This window comes from Phyllostomus discolor, chromosome 4 (assembly GCF_004126475.2).
Source record: "Phyllostomus discolor isolate MPI-MPIP mPhyDis1 chromosome 4, mPhyDis1.pri.v3, whole genome shotgun sequence".
NCBI classification, from domain to species: Eukaryota; Metazoa; Chordata; class Mammalia; order Chiroptera; family Phyllostomidae; genus Phyllostomus; species Phyllostomus discolor.
The window spans coordinates 45,498,235-45,518,515 of NC_040906.2; the positions used below are offsets into that span (position 1 = coordinate 45,498,235).

The 20,281-nt window shown below is 38.3% G+C and overlaps 1 protein-coding gene and 1 pseudogene across 1 annotated transcript in view; one reads left to right on the top strand and one right to left on the bottom strand.

The window, feature by feature from the left end:
* Positions 1-20,281, top strand: part of TTN (titin) — a 270,387-nt gene that overhangs the window by 54,357 nt on the left and 195,749 nt on the right. The window contains 6 exon segments of the mRNA XM_036023238.1: positions 30-86; positions 15,670-15,948; positions 17,715-18,278; positions 18,807-19,088; positions 19,189-19,467; positions 19,921-20,199. Coding sequence (XP_035879131.1) covers positions 30-86; positions 15,670-15,948; positions 17,715-18,278; positions 18,807-19,088; positions 19,189-19,467; positions 19,921-20,199 — 1,740 coding nt within the window.
* On the bottom strand, positions 10,769-11,559 carry LOC114495428 (annotated as a pseudogene).

Sequence of the window (20,281 nt, forward strand, 5' to 3'; positions counted from 1 at the left end):
AAACTTCTTTATTTTTTTTTCTATTTTAGCCCATGAATCCATTTTACATGAGAGGATTGAACAGCAGATTGAGGTGGAGATGAAAGGTATTGAATGTGAGATTTAAGTAGAAATTTTGAAGGATTAATAGAATCCTTGAGCTGCCTTCTTTCTTTTTTAGTATTATTGAGAAAAATGACATAGATGTACAAATATATCTCCTAGAGTATATATTATTACTATGTCGCATGCCTGGTTTAGTATGCTGATGGTTACATGCATTTCATAGTAATTTGTTTTATAGTAATTGAAAATCTTGAATTTAAAATTTATCAGCCATATTCAATTTCATGTTTGCAGCCATTTTCAAAAGTGTGTATCAGGAAAAGTTGGAATCTGAATGCATGAAATCATGAAATAGAAGTTTGTTTTCAAAATCACAGTGAATTAAATCAAACAGTAGACCATAACCTAGCTGCCATACTCAGAATGCAATGTCATGAATGAATTATGATTGAAATACTGCTTTATTCGGGGTGTGTGAAAAATGTTACATTCCCATTCTGGTTTACACTTCATGCACATATATCATTTTAACATTGATATGTCTCTTACACTGGCTTGCAGACAGCTGCCGTCCGTGATCCTTATTGCCTGCTTTTCTTTGTATAACTTTGTGACTTTATGGCTGTATTAGTTCGAATAAACGCCTTCTCATTTTATTTAGCTATTTATGGTTATAGTTCTTGTATATATTTTGAAAATAGTTGATTCTCAAAAATAAAATAATTTCACCTACAATCAAAAGGATCAGAAAGGGCGTTTATTCCACTCTCTGCAAGTCAGGTAAGATTTCCCTCTTAGCCATCAAAGGAACAAAGTTTTCCTGCTCTCAAAACAAATATGCACAGGAACATGTTATTTTGAAATGCATTTTTGCTTGTTCAAGAAGAAATTTCAACAGTTTGAAGAAAAGACCAGACAACGAACGATTTTCGTGTCAGAATCTTTTAAACAGAGCATGGTGTTGCGTTTATTCGAACAAATATGGTGAGTGAATTTTTTTCTGGATTTGTGAGAATCTGTAGCATGCATTTCATTTCCTATTTTGCAATTTCATTTATTTTCAACTTTTTTGAATACTATGGAAAATAGTAAAATGCTTTATAATTTAATTTTTTTTCAGAATTATTCTCCGAGGAGGAATCTGAACATTCTGAAAGAGATACACGTGATGCCTTTTCAGATTCTGAAGACATAGAGCACAGCTCCATGGCTGCTAGAAGATATGCAAGTAGAATATTATCTACAAGCTCCTGGCCTGAATATTTCAAGCCTTCTTTTACCCAAAAACTTACATTTAAGTATGTCACAGAGGGTGAACGTGCTGTTTTTACATGTAGATTAATTGCCTGTCCAACTCCAGAAATGACTTGGTTTCACAACAATCGGCCTATCCCAACAGGTCTCCGACGGGTTATAAAAACTGAGAGTGATTTACATGATCACTCTTCCAGTTTAGAGATCCAAAGGGTCCAAGACAGAGATTCTGGAAGTTATAGATTGTTAGCAGTTAATAGTGAAGGGTATGCTGAATCAACAGCATCACTGCTCGTTATCCAAAAAGGGCAAGATGAGAAATATTTAGAATTTCTGAAAAGGGCAGAACAGACACAGGAAGATGTAGAAACTGTAGTTGAAAGGAGAGAGGACAGGATGAAGGTTGACCTGAGGTTTACTGGTTCTCCCTTTAACAAAAAACAAGATGGGGAGCAAAGGGGAATGATGCGAACTATTCACTTCAAGGCAGCAAGTCCTGGCAAGAAAACAGATTTTATATATGATGAAGAATATTTAGAAAGTAAATCTGACATAAGAGGATGGCTTAATGTAGGTGAAAATTTCCTGGATGAGGAGACCAAAATGAAGTTGCAACGTTTACGAGAGGCTAGAAAAATGTTACTGGAGAAAAAGAAATCATCTCTTGTAGACATACCTTCTGAACTAAGCTCTAGAACTTTGAGAAGTGAAGCTAGTGATAAAGATTTTCTGTTCTCTAGAGAAGAAATAAAAAGCAGATCATGTCCTGATCTAGCTCAAAATAGAGATAACATAGAATATTCAACTGAGGGTATTGTCCAAAATCCACATGCCCTTCCTAATCAAATGGATCAAAACATAGAATCTGGAGAATCTCCCACAAGTTTTCCAAATACTGTTAATGAAGAAATTCTCCAGACAGAAATAAGAATGAGCCAAGCGGCATTTCTAAGAGAAAGTCTACCAAAAGACTATGTATATGATAGAGTTCTAGTAAATGAGAATACCCAAGCAAAAAGGCAAGTTGAAGAAATTATGACCAAAACTGAAATTGGAGAGTCATCTAAATCTATCACTAATGTATATAAGAACAAGGAACTATATGCCAGTGAATCTCTTGGTACACCTACTAATATTAAAGAAAATGAAGAACTCAATACTGAAAGAATAAGAAAGAGTGATTTGAAAGAATTACAACACTCTACTTCCACAAGAGTTGATGAATTCAAAACTGAACAGGAAGAAAAAACCAAAAGGTTTTTTGAAAATTCTTTTCAAAAGTATCTGCCACATTGCCCACCTTCATTTCTTCAAGAAATTGAATCTCAAGAGATTTGTGAAGGTGACAGTTGTAAATTTGTGTGTCACTTTCAAGGACACCCTCAGCCCATAGTGATGTGGTATCACAATGATGCACCAATGCCACGAAACCAAGGCTTTGTCATTCACACCTTGGGAAATTATTCAACATTAACTTTTTCTTCTGTTAATCCTCAACACGAAGGTTCTATCACCTGTGTGCTGTTTAACCAATATGGAACAGTAAAGACAACTGGCACACTGAAAGTGACAGCAAAACAAAGGCATGGTGTCAAAGCCCAGAGAGTCCCAGTGCTGCACGACTACACTGACGAGAACGAAGAGCTGGCACTGGTGTTTGACCAAGCAGAAGACTTTCTTCCATCTTTTACACAAGAGGGCCAAGCCAATCCCCATGTGTTACAAACTAACCCAGCAGTTCCTCTGTCTGAAGATGCAGAACTGCTTTCCTTTCCTGTAGAAATTCAGGTAACAGCAGCAACTCCTACCCCAGAACAGGATAAAGAGTCAAGAGAATTGTTTCCATTTGAAGAGTTGGAACCTAAAGCAACACCTAGACATGAGGCTACACGGTCACCCAAACACAAATTTATATTTTCATCTGATATTACTAATGAGCCGCCAAAAGTGTTACAAGAAATGCCAAGGCATGCCTGGTGTAGAGAAGGGGATTTCATAGTACTCGAATGTTTACTCTCTGGTGAGCCAAAGCCTGTGGTAACATGGTTTCAAAATGGAGTCCTTTTAACACAGAACCAAAAGTTTCAGTTTGAAGAGGTGAATTGTAGCCACAGATTATATATTGATGATGTTGACGTTCAAGATTCTGGAAAATATAAATGTGTTGCTGAAAACAATTCAGGAATAGCTGAGAGTGTTTCGTATCTCACAGTGGAACCTGTCACTCACAGGGAATATAGTCTATCAGAAAATATTGGTGGAATTTATGAAAAATATTCCAAAGATCAACAAATGCAGGGAGAATCTGTAAGGGCACATTTGTATGATTATCCAGCTGGTCCTTTTACTTCCCAATCTTATGTACAAGAATATTCTATAAGGGAGTGTTTTCAAGACCTTGAGACAACTGAGCGGATAGCCCAGAAAGCCCATGTTCACTGCACATCCTCTAGAGAAAGACTACCCAGATTTATGCAGGTTGCCTCTAGGTCCATAAAAACCAACAGGCTTTTCAGGGCTGAACTCATACAATGTCAGGATGAATGGAAAGAAGAACATGTAAATAAAAAGTCAAAGCTGCCCCAAGCAGAGGGTGCTATTTACCCATTTGTTGATGATTTCAGTGAAGTCAAAATTAGGAAAGAGGTAAGAAATGGTTTTGGAAAACTTGGTGAACCAGAAAGGGTCCATGTGCGAGAATATGGCCAAAGTGACAGTTTCTCGAATATCCACTCTGAGAAAACTTCTGAGAGTTATGCTACAAAGGACCCATCTACCATTGTATATGAAGAACCCCTTGCTGAAGAGAGGTGGTACCCAAGAAAAAAGGTGAAGCATAGAATCATTGCATTTGAAAAGTTACAACATGTAGAAAAAGGAGTTCTACAGAAAAGACCTACCAGGAAATCATTTGTTAATCCTCCTCCGAAGAAGCCTGATGACAATGACTTTCCATTAAATCAAAGAGAATCGCAATCAAGTAACCCAAAGGCAAATATGCATCATGCAGAAAAAATGTCTCCAAGCACCGAACCAGATTCATCTAACATCCTAATGAATTTAAAGCTGCTTTCTTCTGAAGCTCATGAGGAATTTAAAGCCCAAGAGAGGGAACAATGGACAGAAATAGGTCTTCTAGAGCAGTCTGCAGTTTCTGAAAGGGATGCATATGAAACACCTACTATATTGGACCTAAAGCAGCTGCATTCTCAAATAGAAAATCCAGATTTAAAACTCCAAGAATTAGATAGTAGTCAACCAGAAGAAGCTTATTTTAAAATCCCACATCCTGTTTCTGAAACAACTGATGCTGAGAGCCTTGTATTTGACCTAAAACAAATGTATTCTCATATAGGACATCCAGCTGAGGAGTTCCAAGAAACTAGGCAGCAGTGGGAAATACCTCATAAAGAAGAAATCCCCAGTCCTGACATACTACAATTTGATACACAGAATACATCTAAAAGAATGCAAAATAACATATTTACTAATCAGGAAATTTCTTCCAGTCAGGACTGGATGGAGAGAAGCTGTACTGATGATAAGGACTTTTACTTGGAAAAAGAAATCCAACAGATACAGGAACAAAGTTTAGATATTTTAAACACCAATGGTTCTCTTAAATTCTTTCCTGAGGAAATCGACAGCAAATCAGGTGCTCTACTTCAGACCTCATCAGCAGATGGAGGAGAACCTGATATTTCTGAGAAACAACATTCTTTAGAAAATGGAGATCAAAGTTTCATCTCACTTTTGAAAAAGGCAGCAAGTGCAGAAAAGCTTTTAGAAGTTTGTGAAATGAAGGAAGAAGACACTTTGAAACCAGAGTTGGCAACACTTCAAAAGCAGGAGGGAGGGACCCAGGAATATGCCAGTGGAATTCTGGGAGACCGCAAAGGCGATGCTCAGGAAGCAGATGCAGTCCACAGAAAGCTCTCCCTGAGCCAGTGCTTTCCATTCTTGATGGCTGAGGAACAACAGAATCCAAGTGATATCTCTGAAGAAGAAAAACTGTACAAGGAAATTCCAGTTACGAATGAAATTTCTCTCTTCACTACTGAAGAAGAAAAGATGGAAACTTGTTTTTCTGAAAATCTCCCTAAATTGGATGAGGCATGTACAAAGGAAGGAATGGACTCTGAGTCCTCCCTAACACAATATTTACTTGCTGCTGGAAAACATGAAGTTCCCGAAACTAAAGACACCATACACAAGGCAAAGCTTGTCCAGGGTGAATCAATCACATCTATGCAGGTTGAAGAAGTAACTTTCAACACTGTGTATGAATATTACAACCAACAACAAGAATCACTAGGTCGCCCATTTTCTCCTGAATCTGATATTTCCATTGATGTGGGAAGTATAAGCAGTGAAGAAATCTCTGAATTAGATCAGTTTTATACCCCTCCATCCTCTGTTGAACATTTTGAAACTCCAAAGTCTCCTGATTTATATTTTACTCCGCTAGATACAACTAAACAACCTTCAACAAGTTCAGGAGGTGAGACTGTTCAAAGAACCGCATCTTTAGAGGAAGTTGCCGAAAGGTACTCAACACCTTCAGAAGGTGAGATGACTCTGGAGAGATATTCCACACCCCCAGGGGAAACTCTGGAGAGATATTCCACACCCCCAGGGGAGACTCTGGAGAGATATTCCACACCCCCAGGGGAGACTCTGGAGAGATATTCCACACCCCCAGGGGAGACTCTGGAGAGATATTCCACACCCCCAGGGGAGACTCTGGAGAGATATTCCACACCCCCAGGGGAGACTCTGGAGAGATATTCTACACCATCAGGAGGAGAAACCATTGAAAGATATTATATTCCGATTGGAGGACCAAACCCCACTGGAAATGTTAAAAGGTGCCCATCAAAAATAGAAAGGGAGGACAGTACGCCAAATGAGCATTTCCATACACCTACAGGAGAGCGAAGTTCAAGTTATGAAACATGGCGTTCTGATTCATTTGGCACGCCCAATGAAGCCATAGAACCAAAGGACAATGAAATGCCTCCATCTTTTATTGAACCTCTGACCAAAAGGAAGATATATGAAAATACAACATTAGGCTTCATTGTTGAAGTTGAGGGCATTCCAGTTCCTGGTGTGAAATGGTATAGAAACAAATCTTTGCTAGAGCCAGATGAAAGAATCAAGATAGAAAGGGTGGGTAATGTATGTTCTTTGCAAATTTCTAACATTCAGAAAGGAGAGGGGGGAGAGTACATGTGCCACGCTGTAAACATCATAGGGGAAGCCAAGAGCTTTGCAAATGTTGACATAGCACCCCAAAACGAAAGAGCAGTGGCACTCCCACCCCCAGTAACACATCAGCATGTCATGGAGTTTGATTTGGAAAACAGTTCATCATCAAGAACTCCTTCTCCTCAAGAAATTGTGTTAGAAGTTGAATTAAGTGAAAAGGATGTCAAAGAATTTGAGAAGCAAGTGAAAATAGTCACAGTTCCTGAATTTACTCCTGATCATAAAAGCATGATTGTGAGTCTAGATGTTCTTCCATCAAGTTTAGCTGATCCGAATATGGCCTCAAGAGGGGAAGAAGACAAAGATTTAAAGATTGACTTAGAAGTATTTGAAATGCCTCCTCGTTTTATAATGCCTATTTGTGATTTTAAAGTTCCAGAAAGTTCGGACGCTGTGTTCAAATGTTCAGTCATAGGCATTCCTAGTCCCGAAGTTAAATGGTATAAAGAATATATGTGTATTGAGCCAGATAACGTTAAATATGTGATTAGTGAGGAGAACGGAAGCCACACCCTTAGAATTCGAAACGTCGGCCTTTCCGATAGTGCCACCTACAGGTGCAGAGCTGTGAACTGTGTAGGAGAGGCTATCTGTCGGGGGTTTCTCACCATGGGAGATTCCGAAGTATATGCTATGATAACGAGGAAAAGTAAAGTGACTTTAAGCAGTTTGAAGGAAGAGTTAGTCTTAAGGAGTAAATATTCAGGCAGCTTTTTTGAATTTCAAGTGGTGGAAGGGCCTCCCAGGTTTATCAAGGGCATTTCTGACTGTTACGCCCCTGTGGGCATGGCGGCGTATTTCCAGTGTTTAGTTCGTGGCTCTCCGAGACCCACAGTTTACTGGTACAAAGACGGGAAATTGCTGCAAGGAGCACGGTTCAGTGCTGAGGAAAGTGGCATAGGGTTCCACAACCTGTTCATAACAAGCTTAGTGAAAAGTGACGAAGGTGAGTACAGGTGTGTAGCTACCAACCAAACAGGAATGGCCGAGACCTGTGCAGCACTCACCCTAATGTAAAGTTTCTGTACACTGTTTTAATGCCTCAGTAATTATTACAATTATTTTGAGTGCTTTTATATTTCCCAAATTACTACAGATCTAATAAATTTCCAGATATGGCAAGTCTTTTTAAATGCATTACATTGAAGACCCCTGAGAAAACAGTTTCTCCATGTGGATGTCTCATATTTGTAATACATGTAAATATTCTGTTATCTAAACTGTGGAATCATCACTGTGTTAATTATGCTGTGAAAAATCAAGCACAATTAAATATTTATTTGGCTACCTAATTGTTTGTATTTCTACTGTATCTTCATTTCTCATCCTCAAAGTGTTTTAGCAGAACTCTTTCAGCAGATGAACTATACAGGTAAAGTAAAGTGTAAAGTGGAAGATGACCACACACAGACAAGTTGGTAAGGGAAAATCTCCTCTCTGCTCTGAGTATAAGTAGTTTTTGAAATTATAATTCTTTGCAGACAAATTCATGTTTATTTATTTACTCAGGCTTAGAGTAGATAAAATAAAAAACAGAAATTAAAACCAGCTTTGCCCATTTGATAACTGACTATATTATCTGTTTGACATTGCATTCTTAGTATATTTTTGGCTTTTAAAAATATTTTAATATTAATAACCCTCTTCTTAAATGTTTCAACTCTTGCTGGTTTTGAAGGGGCCAGTGGTGCTCACTGGATAGAGTTCATCTGGACATTTGCAGATCTGGGAATACAGATCTTCCCACTTTGGGAAATACCTCATTTTCTCAATTTTCAAGATGACATCAAGTGTAAAATTAAATGTCAATTTAATATTTGCCTGGGGGAAAAAGAAGCTACCGTATAACATTTATATATAGATTTTAAACTCTAGTACAATGTCAGAATCTTTAAAGTTAGGAAAAAAGAAGGTAGAACATATTTAGAATTCAGGCAATATGGTAATTTGTATTTGTATGTAACAAGATAAGCTTTCCTGTCATTTTCACTGAATTTCATTTTTAAAACTAAAAATTAATAAGCATTCAAATTCAAGATTTGTATGTTTCTAAAGTGACATTTTTTGTTCAAAATTGAAATTATAATAAATTCTCAAAATCCTTAGCATTGTACCTATGTACCAATGTGAACCTAAATCTTCCCATATAAATTATAATAAATATAGAGAAATTTCATTTTTATCTGAAAATGAGGGATTGGACCAGAAGTCCTAACAGGTGATCAGTCAGTGCTATGTGTCATCCCTGTGGTAACTTTTCTTAACATGATTTAGAATAAATTTTTAATTGCACAACAGATGATGAGAAAAAAGATAGAATATACTAATGAAATGATGACTCTTTCCTCCGCTCAACTCTTAAATTACTCCCTGTTGCCTAACAGCTGTGTTCATCCCCTGCACTGAGCAATTTTTAAGTGCCATGACTGGAATTAAATGTTAATTTTAACTCTAAAAAAATTAAACATTTAATTTAAATCTAATTTTCTAAAGAATTTATATAACCAAGCATGTTTACTATGTTTTTTTCATTATATTACCTTTTTATTCCCACATGGGAATTTCCTAAAAGCTTCCCAAAGTAAATAAGCAGTTAGGGACGTGTGCAGAAAGTAGACAGAGCAGTCAGGCATACACCCTCACCTCCACACCCCAAGACAGTCATCTCACTTGTCTTGAGTCACCATAACTTGTCAAGATAAATACACTCCTATGGAGTGATCTATTCTGTTTCAACCAGTGAGTACACAGTATCTGTGATAGTGGTTATGTGTAATGGAATATATCACATCCTGAATCCCTGAAATAAAACTAATCTGATACATAGTCATTAAGTAACAGTGAGTAATTATTTATTCTGCACTTAGTTACATAATGGCAGTGTAAATAAATTAGAAATTCAAGTCATGACGAACATAACAAGCACATGTTACCCAAATATTACAGAGCATAGATGAAAACAGTTCAAAAACTGTTTCTTAAAAAAAAAGAAAGAAAAGAAAAAGAAGAAAGAAAGAAAAAGAAAAAAAGGTTTTAACGCCTTATTGGATTTTCAGGAAGTGCTGAAAAATACACATTTATTTGCATAAGGAGGGCTTCATGTGATTTTGCTGATTAGAATTCCATTAGTCTCAAATGCATTAAACTGGAGGATATGCAGCATAACAATGACTCAATAAAGAAAATTAAGCTTGGCCCACACTTGGCTTATTTATTAATTGAAATTTTCAAATTTTCTGACTCAATGGCATATAACTTAAAAGTCTGAAATATTAATTTCTCTGCTGCTGGATAAAGAATTCATTTATTACATAGTCGAATAGACATAATTATTAGCTGCTACAACTACATGTGTTTTTAACCACATCTTCCGTGTTTCAGCACATTTGAATTTTATTCACTCTCTTTTTTATGGTCAATACATGATATTTAGAAATAAGGGAACATGTTTCAACATATCAGTGAGTAGGGGTATATGCACTACCCTGACAGCCATCCCCTTCTCAGATATTTTGGCAGTGCTAGGACAGGGAAAGCTGACATGAGGAATATGTTACAGGTTAAATGTGAAGTAAGTGGTCACCATTAGTATGTGAAGTTAATCAATGACTTTATGGCTACTAAGTGAAATAATAAATAACTGAGTGGGTATTCTACATACTATCGATAACTACCTATATACAGTACATGCATAGGTAGCAGACACTAGAGTCCTTCTTATAAATGCTAGTACACTAGAACCAAAAGGAATTATGTTATGAGACTATTCCCTGTGATGTAAGTGGTGTGAACTACTAAGATAACTGCTTTTGAGTAAGGCAATACAACTACTATTTATGTTCTACATACATAACAGATTTAATGAAAAACCTAATTCCTGGTATCAAATTACCCAACTTTCATTCTGTCATGCATGATACTTTTTAAAGAGTTTCTGTTATTCACTGCTTTGTTTTTCTCTTCAGTAATGTTGTACAGGTATTTCTTGCACAATAAAATACAATCAAGGTTTTTTGTCAACTGAGGTTTTATTTAAAATGTAAAAGAAGTGGTCCTTGAAAATGCTTACGAACAAAGCAAAGGGATACAGGGCTCTCTCCCTAGAAGTCTGCCAGCCAGTCCAGGGACAGGCTGCTGTACCGTACTGCAGTGCTGGCAGAGTTTCACAGTGGTTCTGTGCCATAGTGCCTGTGCCTAGGTTGTCTAGAGATTCTCAGTGTGCAATCTTCGTTCTGTGTTTACACCTCTACTGAACATGAACAAAGGCTCCTGCTCCTTGACCACAGCCAAATCCATTGGGCCCAAAGTTCTTTGCATAGCATCCTTTACAATAGATGCCTCCTTCTTTCTCATTCAGAGTTGTGGATTTCTTCCCACACTTGGCACATTGGAACAGTTTTTGTGCCAGGGCTTTCCAGCTCCAATCTTCTCAGCAGCATTAACAGAATTTGCACGTCTGACAGTCTTCTCAGCATCCCTGCATTTCTGAGCTAATTTACAACTGGTTGGATTTGTTGCAAGCCTGTGAGGCTGAATACTCTCAGGTTTGATACCAAGTCTCCTGCCCCATCCATGTTGAGCATGCCAGGGCCCTGGCCTTTGGGCCCATACTGTTTTTTTTTCCTTAAACAACAGACATGTATTTCTCATAGTTATGGAATCTGGGAAGTCTGAGATGATCAGAGTAGCAGTATGCAACATGGTCAGGTTCTGGCTTGTAGATAATTGCCTTCTTGCTGTGTCCTTAAGTGATGGAGAGAAAGCTCTAGTGTCTTCCTCAGCTTATAACAACACATACGTCTTCCCATACCAAGATTTGCAGTAAACTTCTTCGTGGCTTGTCACTGTTGTGCTATCTAAAGATTTTCTGCAAACCATACACAGAAAGCAGCAGCAGTGGAAGCTTGTAGCACCACACTGCCCCTCTTACACATGATACTCAGTCCTCCCACAGGCCACATACCCATTCTTACCTTCCCAAAGGACCATTTGCTTGGGAGGTAGGGCCATGCACTGAGGGCAGAGCTAAGGGGGTCTGCAGGCTTCGAGTTCATAAGGAGAGTCAGGAGCCACAATCAATGTTTTAATGTTGGAGTTGTTTTCTCTCATTTCTGATTCTCCCATTTTCTTCACTAACTGAATTAACATACATCTTATTACCAACGTTTTGCTAGAGTACTGTGGCAGTTCACACAGGCCAAAAAGAGGGCTTGCATTCTAGTAACTGTGAGTAGTAGTTCTTCTACAAATGTTAATCTGATTAAACATTCCATGCGGCCCCTCGTTTTGACTAATGGCTTCAGCTTATAAGCAGTAACTAGAATGTAGATCATCTATTTCAAAAATAATCAGTCTTCAATTTGATAATGGGGATGTTTTTAAACTCAAAAAAATTTATTTGTAAATAATAATTCTGGATCTTTTAAGAAATTGATTTAAATAACCCTACATTCTTTTATTACAAATATTAGCCAGCAGTTTTTCAAACTTTAGAGTTGGGATTGTATCACAAAAAAAATCATAAAAACAACTTTAAAATTTATAAGCTGTAACACAAATTAAGTGGATTGAAAGCTGCATTAGTATACTATTTATAATTGTATAATGTAACATAATAAACTAAAGTTAAACACTTAGAAATGTGCTTTTTGATAAGTTAATCACAGGATAATCTAATGATTGCAGGAATAAAGCAGAAGAAGGTCATCAATTGGGATACAACAGTTTACTTTTATTTTTTGTTAAATAAAACTGATGCTAAAAATAATCATTTTTCCCCATACAGAGTTTTCTAGTTATCTTCTGTCTGCTGGTGAAGAAGGACTCCAAACCTATAGCTCTGACCTTCAGTTATCTAAAAGAAGTGAAACACTTGAACTTTTGTCTAAACCTCCAGTTCATTCAACTAAATTTGATTCCCAAAAGCAAGGCAGTGTCCCAGTTTTTATCAAAGAAGTGTCAGATGCTGAAATAAGCATAGGGGATTTGGCTAAACTGTCTGTTACTGTCACTGGCATTCCCAAGCCTAAAATTCAGTGGTTCTTTAATGGAGCACTGTTAACGCCTTCTGCTGAGTACAAATTTGTTTTTGATGGTAATGATCACAGCTTGATCATTCTGTTCACAAAATTTGAAGATGAAGGAGAGTATACATGTGTCGCCAGTAATGAATATGGGCAGACAATATGTAGTGCCTATCTAAAAATAAATTCCAAAAAAGAGGGGCACAACGAGAGTGAACCAGGATCAGCACTGGAGAAACCTCTGGAAAAGTTCGAAGGCCCTTGTCCTCCTTACTTCCTTAAGGAGTTAAAACCAATTCAATGTGCCCAGGGGCTCCCTGCCGTCTTTGAGTACGTGGTGCTTGGAGAGCCTGCACCCACTGTGTTGTGGTTCAAAGAAAACAAGCAGCTTCACACCAATGTTTATTACACTATCATTCATAATCCTGATGGTTCTGGGAGGTTCATTGTCAATGACCCTCAGAGGGAAGATAGTGGCCTCTACGTCTGTAAAGCAGAGAACACGTGGGGCGAGTCCACCTGTGCTGCAGAGCTGCTCGTGCTTCTGGAAGCCACAGACACAACGGATGCAGCCGGCAAAGCAAAGTCCACCCCAGAGGCTCCTCAAGATTTTCCACAGATGTCATCAAAGGGCCCTGCAGCTGAACCATTTGACTCAGAGCCGGAAATTGCAGCTTTTGTGAAAGATACCATTTTGAAAGCTGCTCTAATTGCAGAAGAAAAACAACAGCTTTCTACTGAGCCTATTAAAACCAATGAACTGAGCAGTCCAGTTACCTTAGAAGTGGAAGAAGTTAGTTCATTGACAGACAAGCCTCTGAAAACCTTATTAGCTGAACCTGAAGGGGATTATTCATTGTCTTCAATAGAAGAACCTCCAACTTATTCATATCCAAACTCTGTGGCAGAAGAAGTACTTTTACCAAAAGAAAAGACAGTATCTTCAGTGGACAAAGAGCAAATAGGGCCTCTTCAAAAGCAAGAGGCACATAGTGCTGTCATTGTGAGTCAGAGCTTAGCTGAGGGACATGTGGAAAGTTTTGAGGGTCCTGACATTGTGGTCTCTGAGGTAAACTGTGAGCCCCAGTTCCCTTCAGAACACACCTGCACAGAGGAGGGAGGAATTCTGATGGAAAGTGCAGCTCAACTGGAAAGTACAGCTGAAGATTTTGGGGCCAGAACTGAGGAGAGCAAGTCCTTAAGTTTTCCATTAGTGTGTGAGGAAAAACAGGTACTGCTCAAGGAAGAGCATTCGGAGAACTTGGCAATGCCTCCTAACCAAACCACTGAGTATAAGAAAGAGCCTGTGGCCATAAAGGGTGTACAGGAAGTGCAGGGATGTGACCTTCTTTCTAAGGAAAGTTTGCTTTCTGGTATGCCAGAGGAACAAAGGTTAAACCTGAAAACTCAAATCCGCAGGGCTTTGCAAGCAGCAGTGGCCTGTGAGCAAACAAGTCTTTTCTCTGAGTGGTTAAGAAACATTGAAAAGGTGGAGGTCAAGGCCATAAACTTCACCCAAGAGCCCAAATGCATTTTGTGCACCTACCTTATTACCTCAGTGAAGTCTGTAACAGAAGAATTAACCATCGCTATTGAAGGCATTGATCCTCAAGTGGCGGACTTGAAAACTGAATTTAAGGATGCTCTGTGCTCTATTATATGTGAGGAAATAAACATCTTAACAGCTGAGGATCCTAGAATTCAGAAAGGAGCCAAAACAGGCTTGCAGGAAGAAATGGCTTCTTTTTCAGACTCACAGAATGTTGAAGCAATCACTGAACCAGGCATTGAATCTAAATATTTTGTCTCAGCAGAGGAGGTCAGCTATTTTAATGTGGGAAGTCAGGTCAAAGTTGCAGATACAGCTCTCACTGATGGGGTTGCTACAGCTCCTACATCTGTTGAAAAGCAGGATGAGGTACCGAAACTATCTGAGGAAAAAGACAGGCCCTCCGAAAGTGGCTCTGAGAAGGTTGGGCTAGTGGAGATACAGGAAGCTGAGGGTAGTGTGGTCAAAGAGGGCACTCCTGTTATTCAAGCACCCTTGGTGGACACTGCTGCTGAGGAAGGTGACATCGTAAACCTCACATCATCCATAACAAATGCCAAAGAGGTAAATTGGTATTTTGAGGGTAAACTGGTGCCTTCAGATGAAAAGTTCAAGTGTTTCCAAGATCAAAATACATATACACTAGTAATCAACAAAGTAAATACAGAAGAACATCAAGGAGAGTATACCTGTGAGGCCTTGAATGACCATGGAAAAACAGCAACGTCAGCAAACCTCACTGTAGTCAAAAGAGGTTGGAGTTTAAAGATTAAGTAGATCAAGCGCTAACATTCACTGGATTGTAATGATTTAGGTTTCATCACCGAATTTTCACTTACCTGCCCTAATGCAGTTGTCGTAAGAATGAAGTCACGGACATAATCATGGTTATTAACGCTTTTCCTTTTCCCTTCCTGCCTTATTGGATGATATGGTATATCTATATTATTATTTATTTTTAAAATAAGACATGTTTTTATGTTTCACAATACCAATATAGGTTTCTTAGTTTATTTTTATATGAAAATACTTTAATAGCATGTAATAAAAACCTGTCAGTGAGCACTGAGCTACTCTAAAATTGCCAGTCTCATCCCTAAATTCACAATAACCATGATTAATTGTCCAGTTATGTTCCTTGTTTCTTTTCCCTTTCTTGCTGTTGTATCACGTATCACTTTATACAGTAGATCTTGTTTTCTCACATTATTCTCAGTGTTTCCAGTCAGCATGGTATATTGAAACAATACACCATGTTGTTATGCATGTAATCCAGTACCATCACATTTTAATAATTTTGTTCACAATTCACTGCAAAGTAATGATTGACTATGTTGAAAGCTGCATATTGTTTCTTTTGCCTTCATTGATCTTTCTCATTTTCCAGTCACTTGTCTTAGTACCACAATCTGTCTCACCAATTTCAACTGTTTTTACTTCATTAACAGAAACACAAATTAGAAGGAAAAGGAAAATGTGGTATGCCTGATAAGGAGACATGCTAATGGACTCTGCTTCCCTTCGCAGCTGCCCCTGTGATCAAGAGGAGAATAGAGCCCCTTGAAGTAGCTCTGGGCCATCTAGCCAAGTTCACCTGTGAGATCCAAAGTGCCCCCAATGTCCAATTCCAGTGGTTTAAAGCGGGCCGAGAAATTTACGAGAGTGACAAGTGCTCTATTCGATCTTCAAATTACGTCTCCAGCCTGGAAATCCTAAGAACCCAGGTTGTTGACTGCGGCGAGTACACCTGCAAAGCGTCCAATGAGTATGGCAGTGTCAGCTGTACAGCCACACTAACTGTGACAGGTAAATGCCAAACACTGAGTCAGATGTTTTCATCTCATTTCACACTGTTGCCTAATTTGCTTTTCACGCAGGTGCAGGAAGTGCTTGTTCTACCAACGGGAAAGACCAATAGCTGAGACGGTAATGTGGGAACATGGTGGTTAGGAACTGCAGGACCTCTGTGGGGAAAGAAACCATTATTTAGTCATATTTCTCACAATAGCTAAAGAAAAAAATAAAAGTAATTTATTATTCTGAGAAAAAAAGTTAAGAAATCAAATGAGCAGTGGCTCCTGGAAGTTTGGTTTGGAGGGGTTTTATATTGTTTGCTTTTTTTGTCCTCTCTCTTTTTAAAAAAAAAATTACTAAGTTGGTGGATATATCTTGGGTAAGTGCAAATGGTTTGGCCCTTAATATGAAAATGTTGGGACCACCAAAATTTTTGATGACACTGAAAAATATCAAATATCCCAATGCATTTAATAATTTGAACCCAGTTAAGCAACTGAGAACAGAATTACAAACTGAGAAATACCAGAGCAGAAGATAAAGTGAAACAAATCCTAATGTGAAACACAGAGCTAACACAGGACTGTAAACTAGGATTCTCAGCCTAGGCTTTATTCCTAATTTAAAAGTAAGAGCAACTACACAGATATTCTGTTCCTAATATCTTAATTGACACACAGGATGACGTGAGTAGTTAACACTCATCAAGTGTTTGAATTCCCTCATCAGAAAACAAGTTAGTAGCTTTTTCTTTCTCTCTTTGTCTCTCCCTCTCCCCTCCCCAAGGAAAAGTATGAACTATGGTTTAGGGTCAGGTGAGCAACAGCCTGTGTTGTGGAGAGAAGCCACGCACCAATGGCAGGGAGGGACTGACCCCTGGTCTTCTTTTCCAATGGGAATGTGAAGGGGGGAGGCAAATGCAGCATATCTATTTGACTTGCAAAAAGTCAGAGTTCCCTATAGCTTCCTTTCTTATGCAACTTTTTCACAGATCAGAAACTCTGAAACTCAGGCCCATGGCGACCCCACCAGTGGTTTTCACTTTGTGATTAAAGTCTCCGTGTGATCACGTGCATGGCTTTAATCTTAGTGACACTTTGGGAAATTTCTTTATCCAAATCAGGCCAATTGAGTAATGGGACTAATACCCAAGCTTCCAATAAGAAGAAAGGAAGGAGGATGATTTTTCAAAGACTGGAAAGAGAGGTCCCTAAAGGCTTCCTTCAAAATGCAGAATGGAAATGGGAAATTATCACTATAAATGGTTTTGCAAGTTTGAAATGACTTTGGGGTTGCTTTCAAAGTTGAGCCATTTAAGGATTTGCTGGTGGTTGACATGAGGGTAGGGAGTCTTTACAAAACTACTCAAACTTTTTACCACTTAACATTTCTCTACTCTTCAGAAAAGTCAGTACATTTTTATCTTTCTTATACAGTCTTCCAATTAGCCAGAATTAAACTATCAGCTGAATTGCTTATCAAATAATTCAAACAATTAATCAGCCATTACAATGGACAACTCTTTAGCAATAGTAAGTTAATGTTGCTAAATAAAGGGACATTTGTTCTTTCCTTTGATAAAGACATTTAAAATGCTCCTCTATAAAGAATATTCTCATCTCTTTCAACAAATATTTTTGTGCTATTAATACATTGCCCTCTTTTAAATAATGTCTCATATATATCTAAAGATACTTTTATTTTTTCACTTGGAGTGTGTAATTACAGCAAGAGCTTTAGTGGGGACAAAATATAATGCTGAATAAATTCTTTTGCAGAGGCATATCCACCAACCTTTTTCTCCAGACCTAAGTCCGTCACGACTTTTGTGGGTAAGACAGCCAAGTTCCTCTGCACAGTGACAGGGACTCCCGTGATTGAAACCATTTGGCAGAAAGATGGGGCTGCACTGTCACCTTCCCCTAACCGCAAGATTTCAGATGCAGACAACAAACACAGTTTAGAACTCTCAAATCTTACCATTCAAGATAGAGGAGTTTACTCTTGTAAGGCTTCTAACAAGTTTGGAGCCGACATCTGCCAAGCCGAGTTGATCATAATCGACAAACCACATATCATTAAAGAGTTAGAGCCTGTGCAATCAGCTATCAATAAGAAGATCCACCTTGAATGCCAAGTAGACGAAGACAGAAAAGTCACAGTGACGTGGCATAAAGATGGGCAAAAACTCCCACCTGGAAAAGATTTTAAGATTGATTTTGAAGATAAAATAGCATCTCTTGAGATCCCTCTTGCCAAACTAAAAGATTCAGGAACCTATGTTTGCACAGCTTCAAATGAGGCTGGAAGCAGCTCTTCTTCCGCAACAGTAACAGTCAGAGGTAAGAAATGTGTGAATTTAATTTCCCACTTCCTTCTGTGAAAGGATGCCTTAGTATAAAAATCGTTAACAAACAATGCAGTCAGTGCATTTGGTTATTAAAATAATCCAAGCAAACCTTTTGGTTTGGAGAAATCCTGGCATTGTTTGATTTTATTTTTTCAATCTTCTTCAGAATTCACTTACTTTTGTTCTTTTAAAACTATCTGCCATTAACAAAGCTGCTTAAAATTTCTTCTAAGATCTTCAAGTGTCTAGGAAATCCTTTTTGTGTAAGTAGTGTGCTTGTTTTTGGTTTTGTTTGTTGATATGTTTTGTTTGTTTGTTTGTTTGTTTGTTTGTTAAGAGACTGGGTATTTTAGAATCATGAAAACATGGAAATCTGTTGAAAGCACCATAACCTTTTCAGAAATTTCATGCAGATATTTTGTGTGTATTGTGTCTTTCTGTTGCATATGTCTACTTATCTTTTGTGAAGTTTATGCCTCAGACATGTTCTACATTCTCTTTTCTTATTAACTTCACATAGAGCCACCATCCTTTGTGAAGAAGGTGGATCCCTCTTATTTAATGCTCCCTGGTGAATCAGCACGCCTCCACTGCAGGCTGAAAGGCTCACCTGTGATCCAGGTTACTTGGTTTAAAAATAACAAAGAGCTCCATGAGAGTAACACAATCCGAATGTCTTTTGTCAATTCGGAGGCTGTACTTGACATTACCAATGTGAAAGTGGAAGACAGTGGGAGTTACTCCTGTGAAGCAGTGAATGACATCGGCAGTGACAGCTGCAGTGCCGAAGTAGTTATCAAAGGTTTGTGTACTCACCTACCATCCGTTGTTTTCCCAAGAAAAGATTTTCTTTTTCTTTGCTCATAACACATGACTTAAATAATGCTTTCCTGCTTTTGTAGAACCTCCTTCTTTCATCAAAACTCTTGAGCCAGCAGATATAGTGAGAGGAACAAATGCCCTCCTTCAGTGTGAAATCTCAGGCACGGGACCGTTTGAAATTAGCTGGTTCAAAGATAAGAAGCAAATTCGAAGTAGCAAAAAGTACAGGTTGTTTTCTCAGAAGTCTCTTGTGTGTCTGGAGATCTTTTCCTTTAATAGCGCAGACGTTGGTGACTATGAATGTGTTGTTGCTAACGAAGTCGGGAAGTGTGGCTGCAGCGCAACACACTTGTTAAAAGGTTAGTTTTTTGAAAAACTGGTATCTCTTTAACAAAGTGTGCAAATAGCTTTCTTAACCATGGGAGGAAAACTGGTAATTTCCCTTCTCTTTCTCCTACACTTTCAAAATATATAGGTTTTGCCTTTGGTTTGACCTGGGACTTGGGGGCAAAGTCAGTGACCTTCATCCAGCATTAATCTCAAAGATCAGTGTAAATATTTACTCTCTGACAACAAAAGTGAAGTATATGAAAGATCATTTTGTCAGCTGATAACCATGTGTCTTCTATGCTTCTTTCTCTTAGACAGAATTGTAATTCCTCTTAAATTTTATTTCTTCTTCTAACTAACCAACACTGTGGGAGAGCAGTACTGGGCAAGATAAATGTAACCTAGACAAAACATTTACATATATACCGTGTTGAAAATGTTTGGGAATTGACAAGTTTCGTATGCTGTCTTTCTTTGACTAGAACCACCAACCTTTGTAAAGAAAGTAGATGATTTTACTGCACTAGCAGGACAAACTGTTACCTTACAAGCTGCTGTGAGAGGGTCAGAACCCATTTCTGTCACGTGGATGAAAGGACAAGAGATCCTTAAAGAAGATGGAAAAATCAAAATGAGCTTTTCCAATGGTGTCGCAGTCTTGATAATCCCCGATGTTCAGATCGGCTGGGGTGGCCAGTACACGTGCCTGGCAGAAAATGAGGCCGGGAGCCAAACATCCATTGGGGAATTAATAGTTAAAGGTTCGTGTAGGAACATTTTTAACTTTGAATCAATATTTCCTTCACAATGAAACCCCCATACACATCTTGGAATGCTAACTAT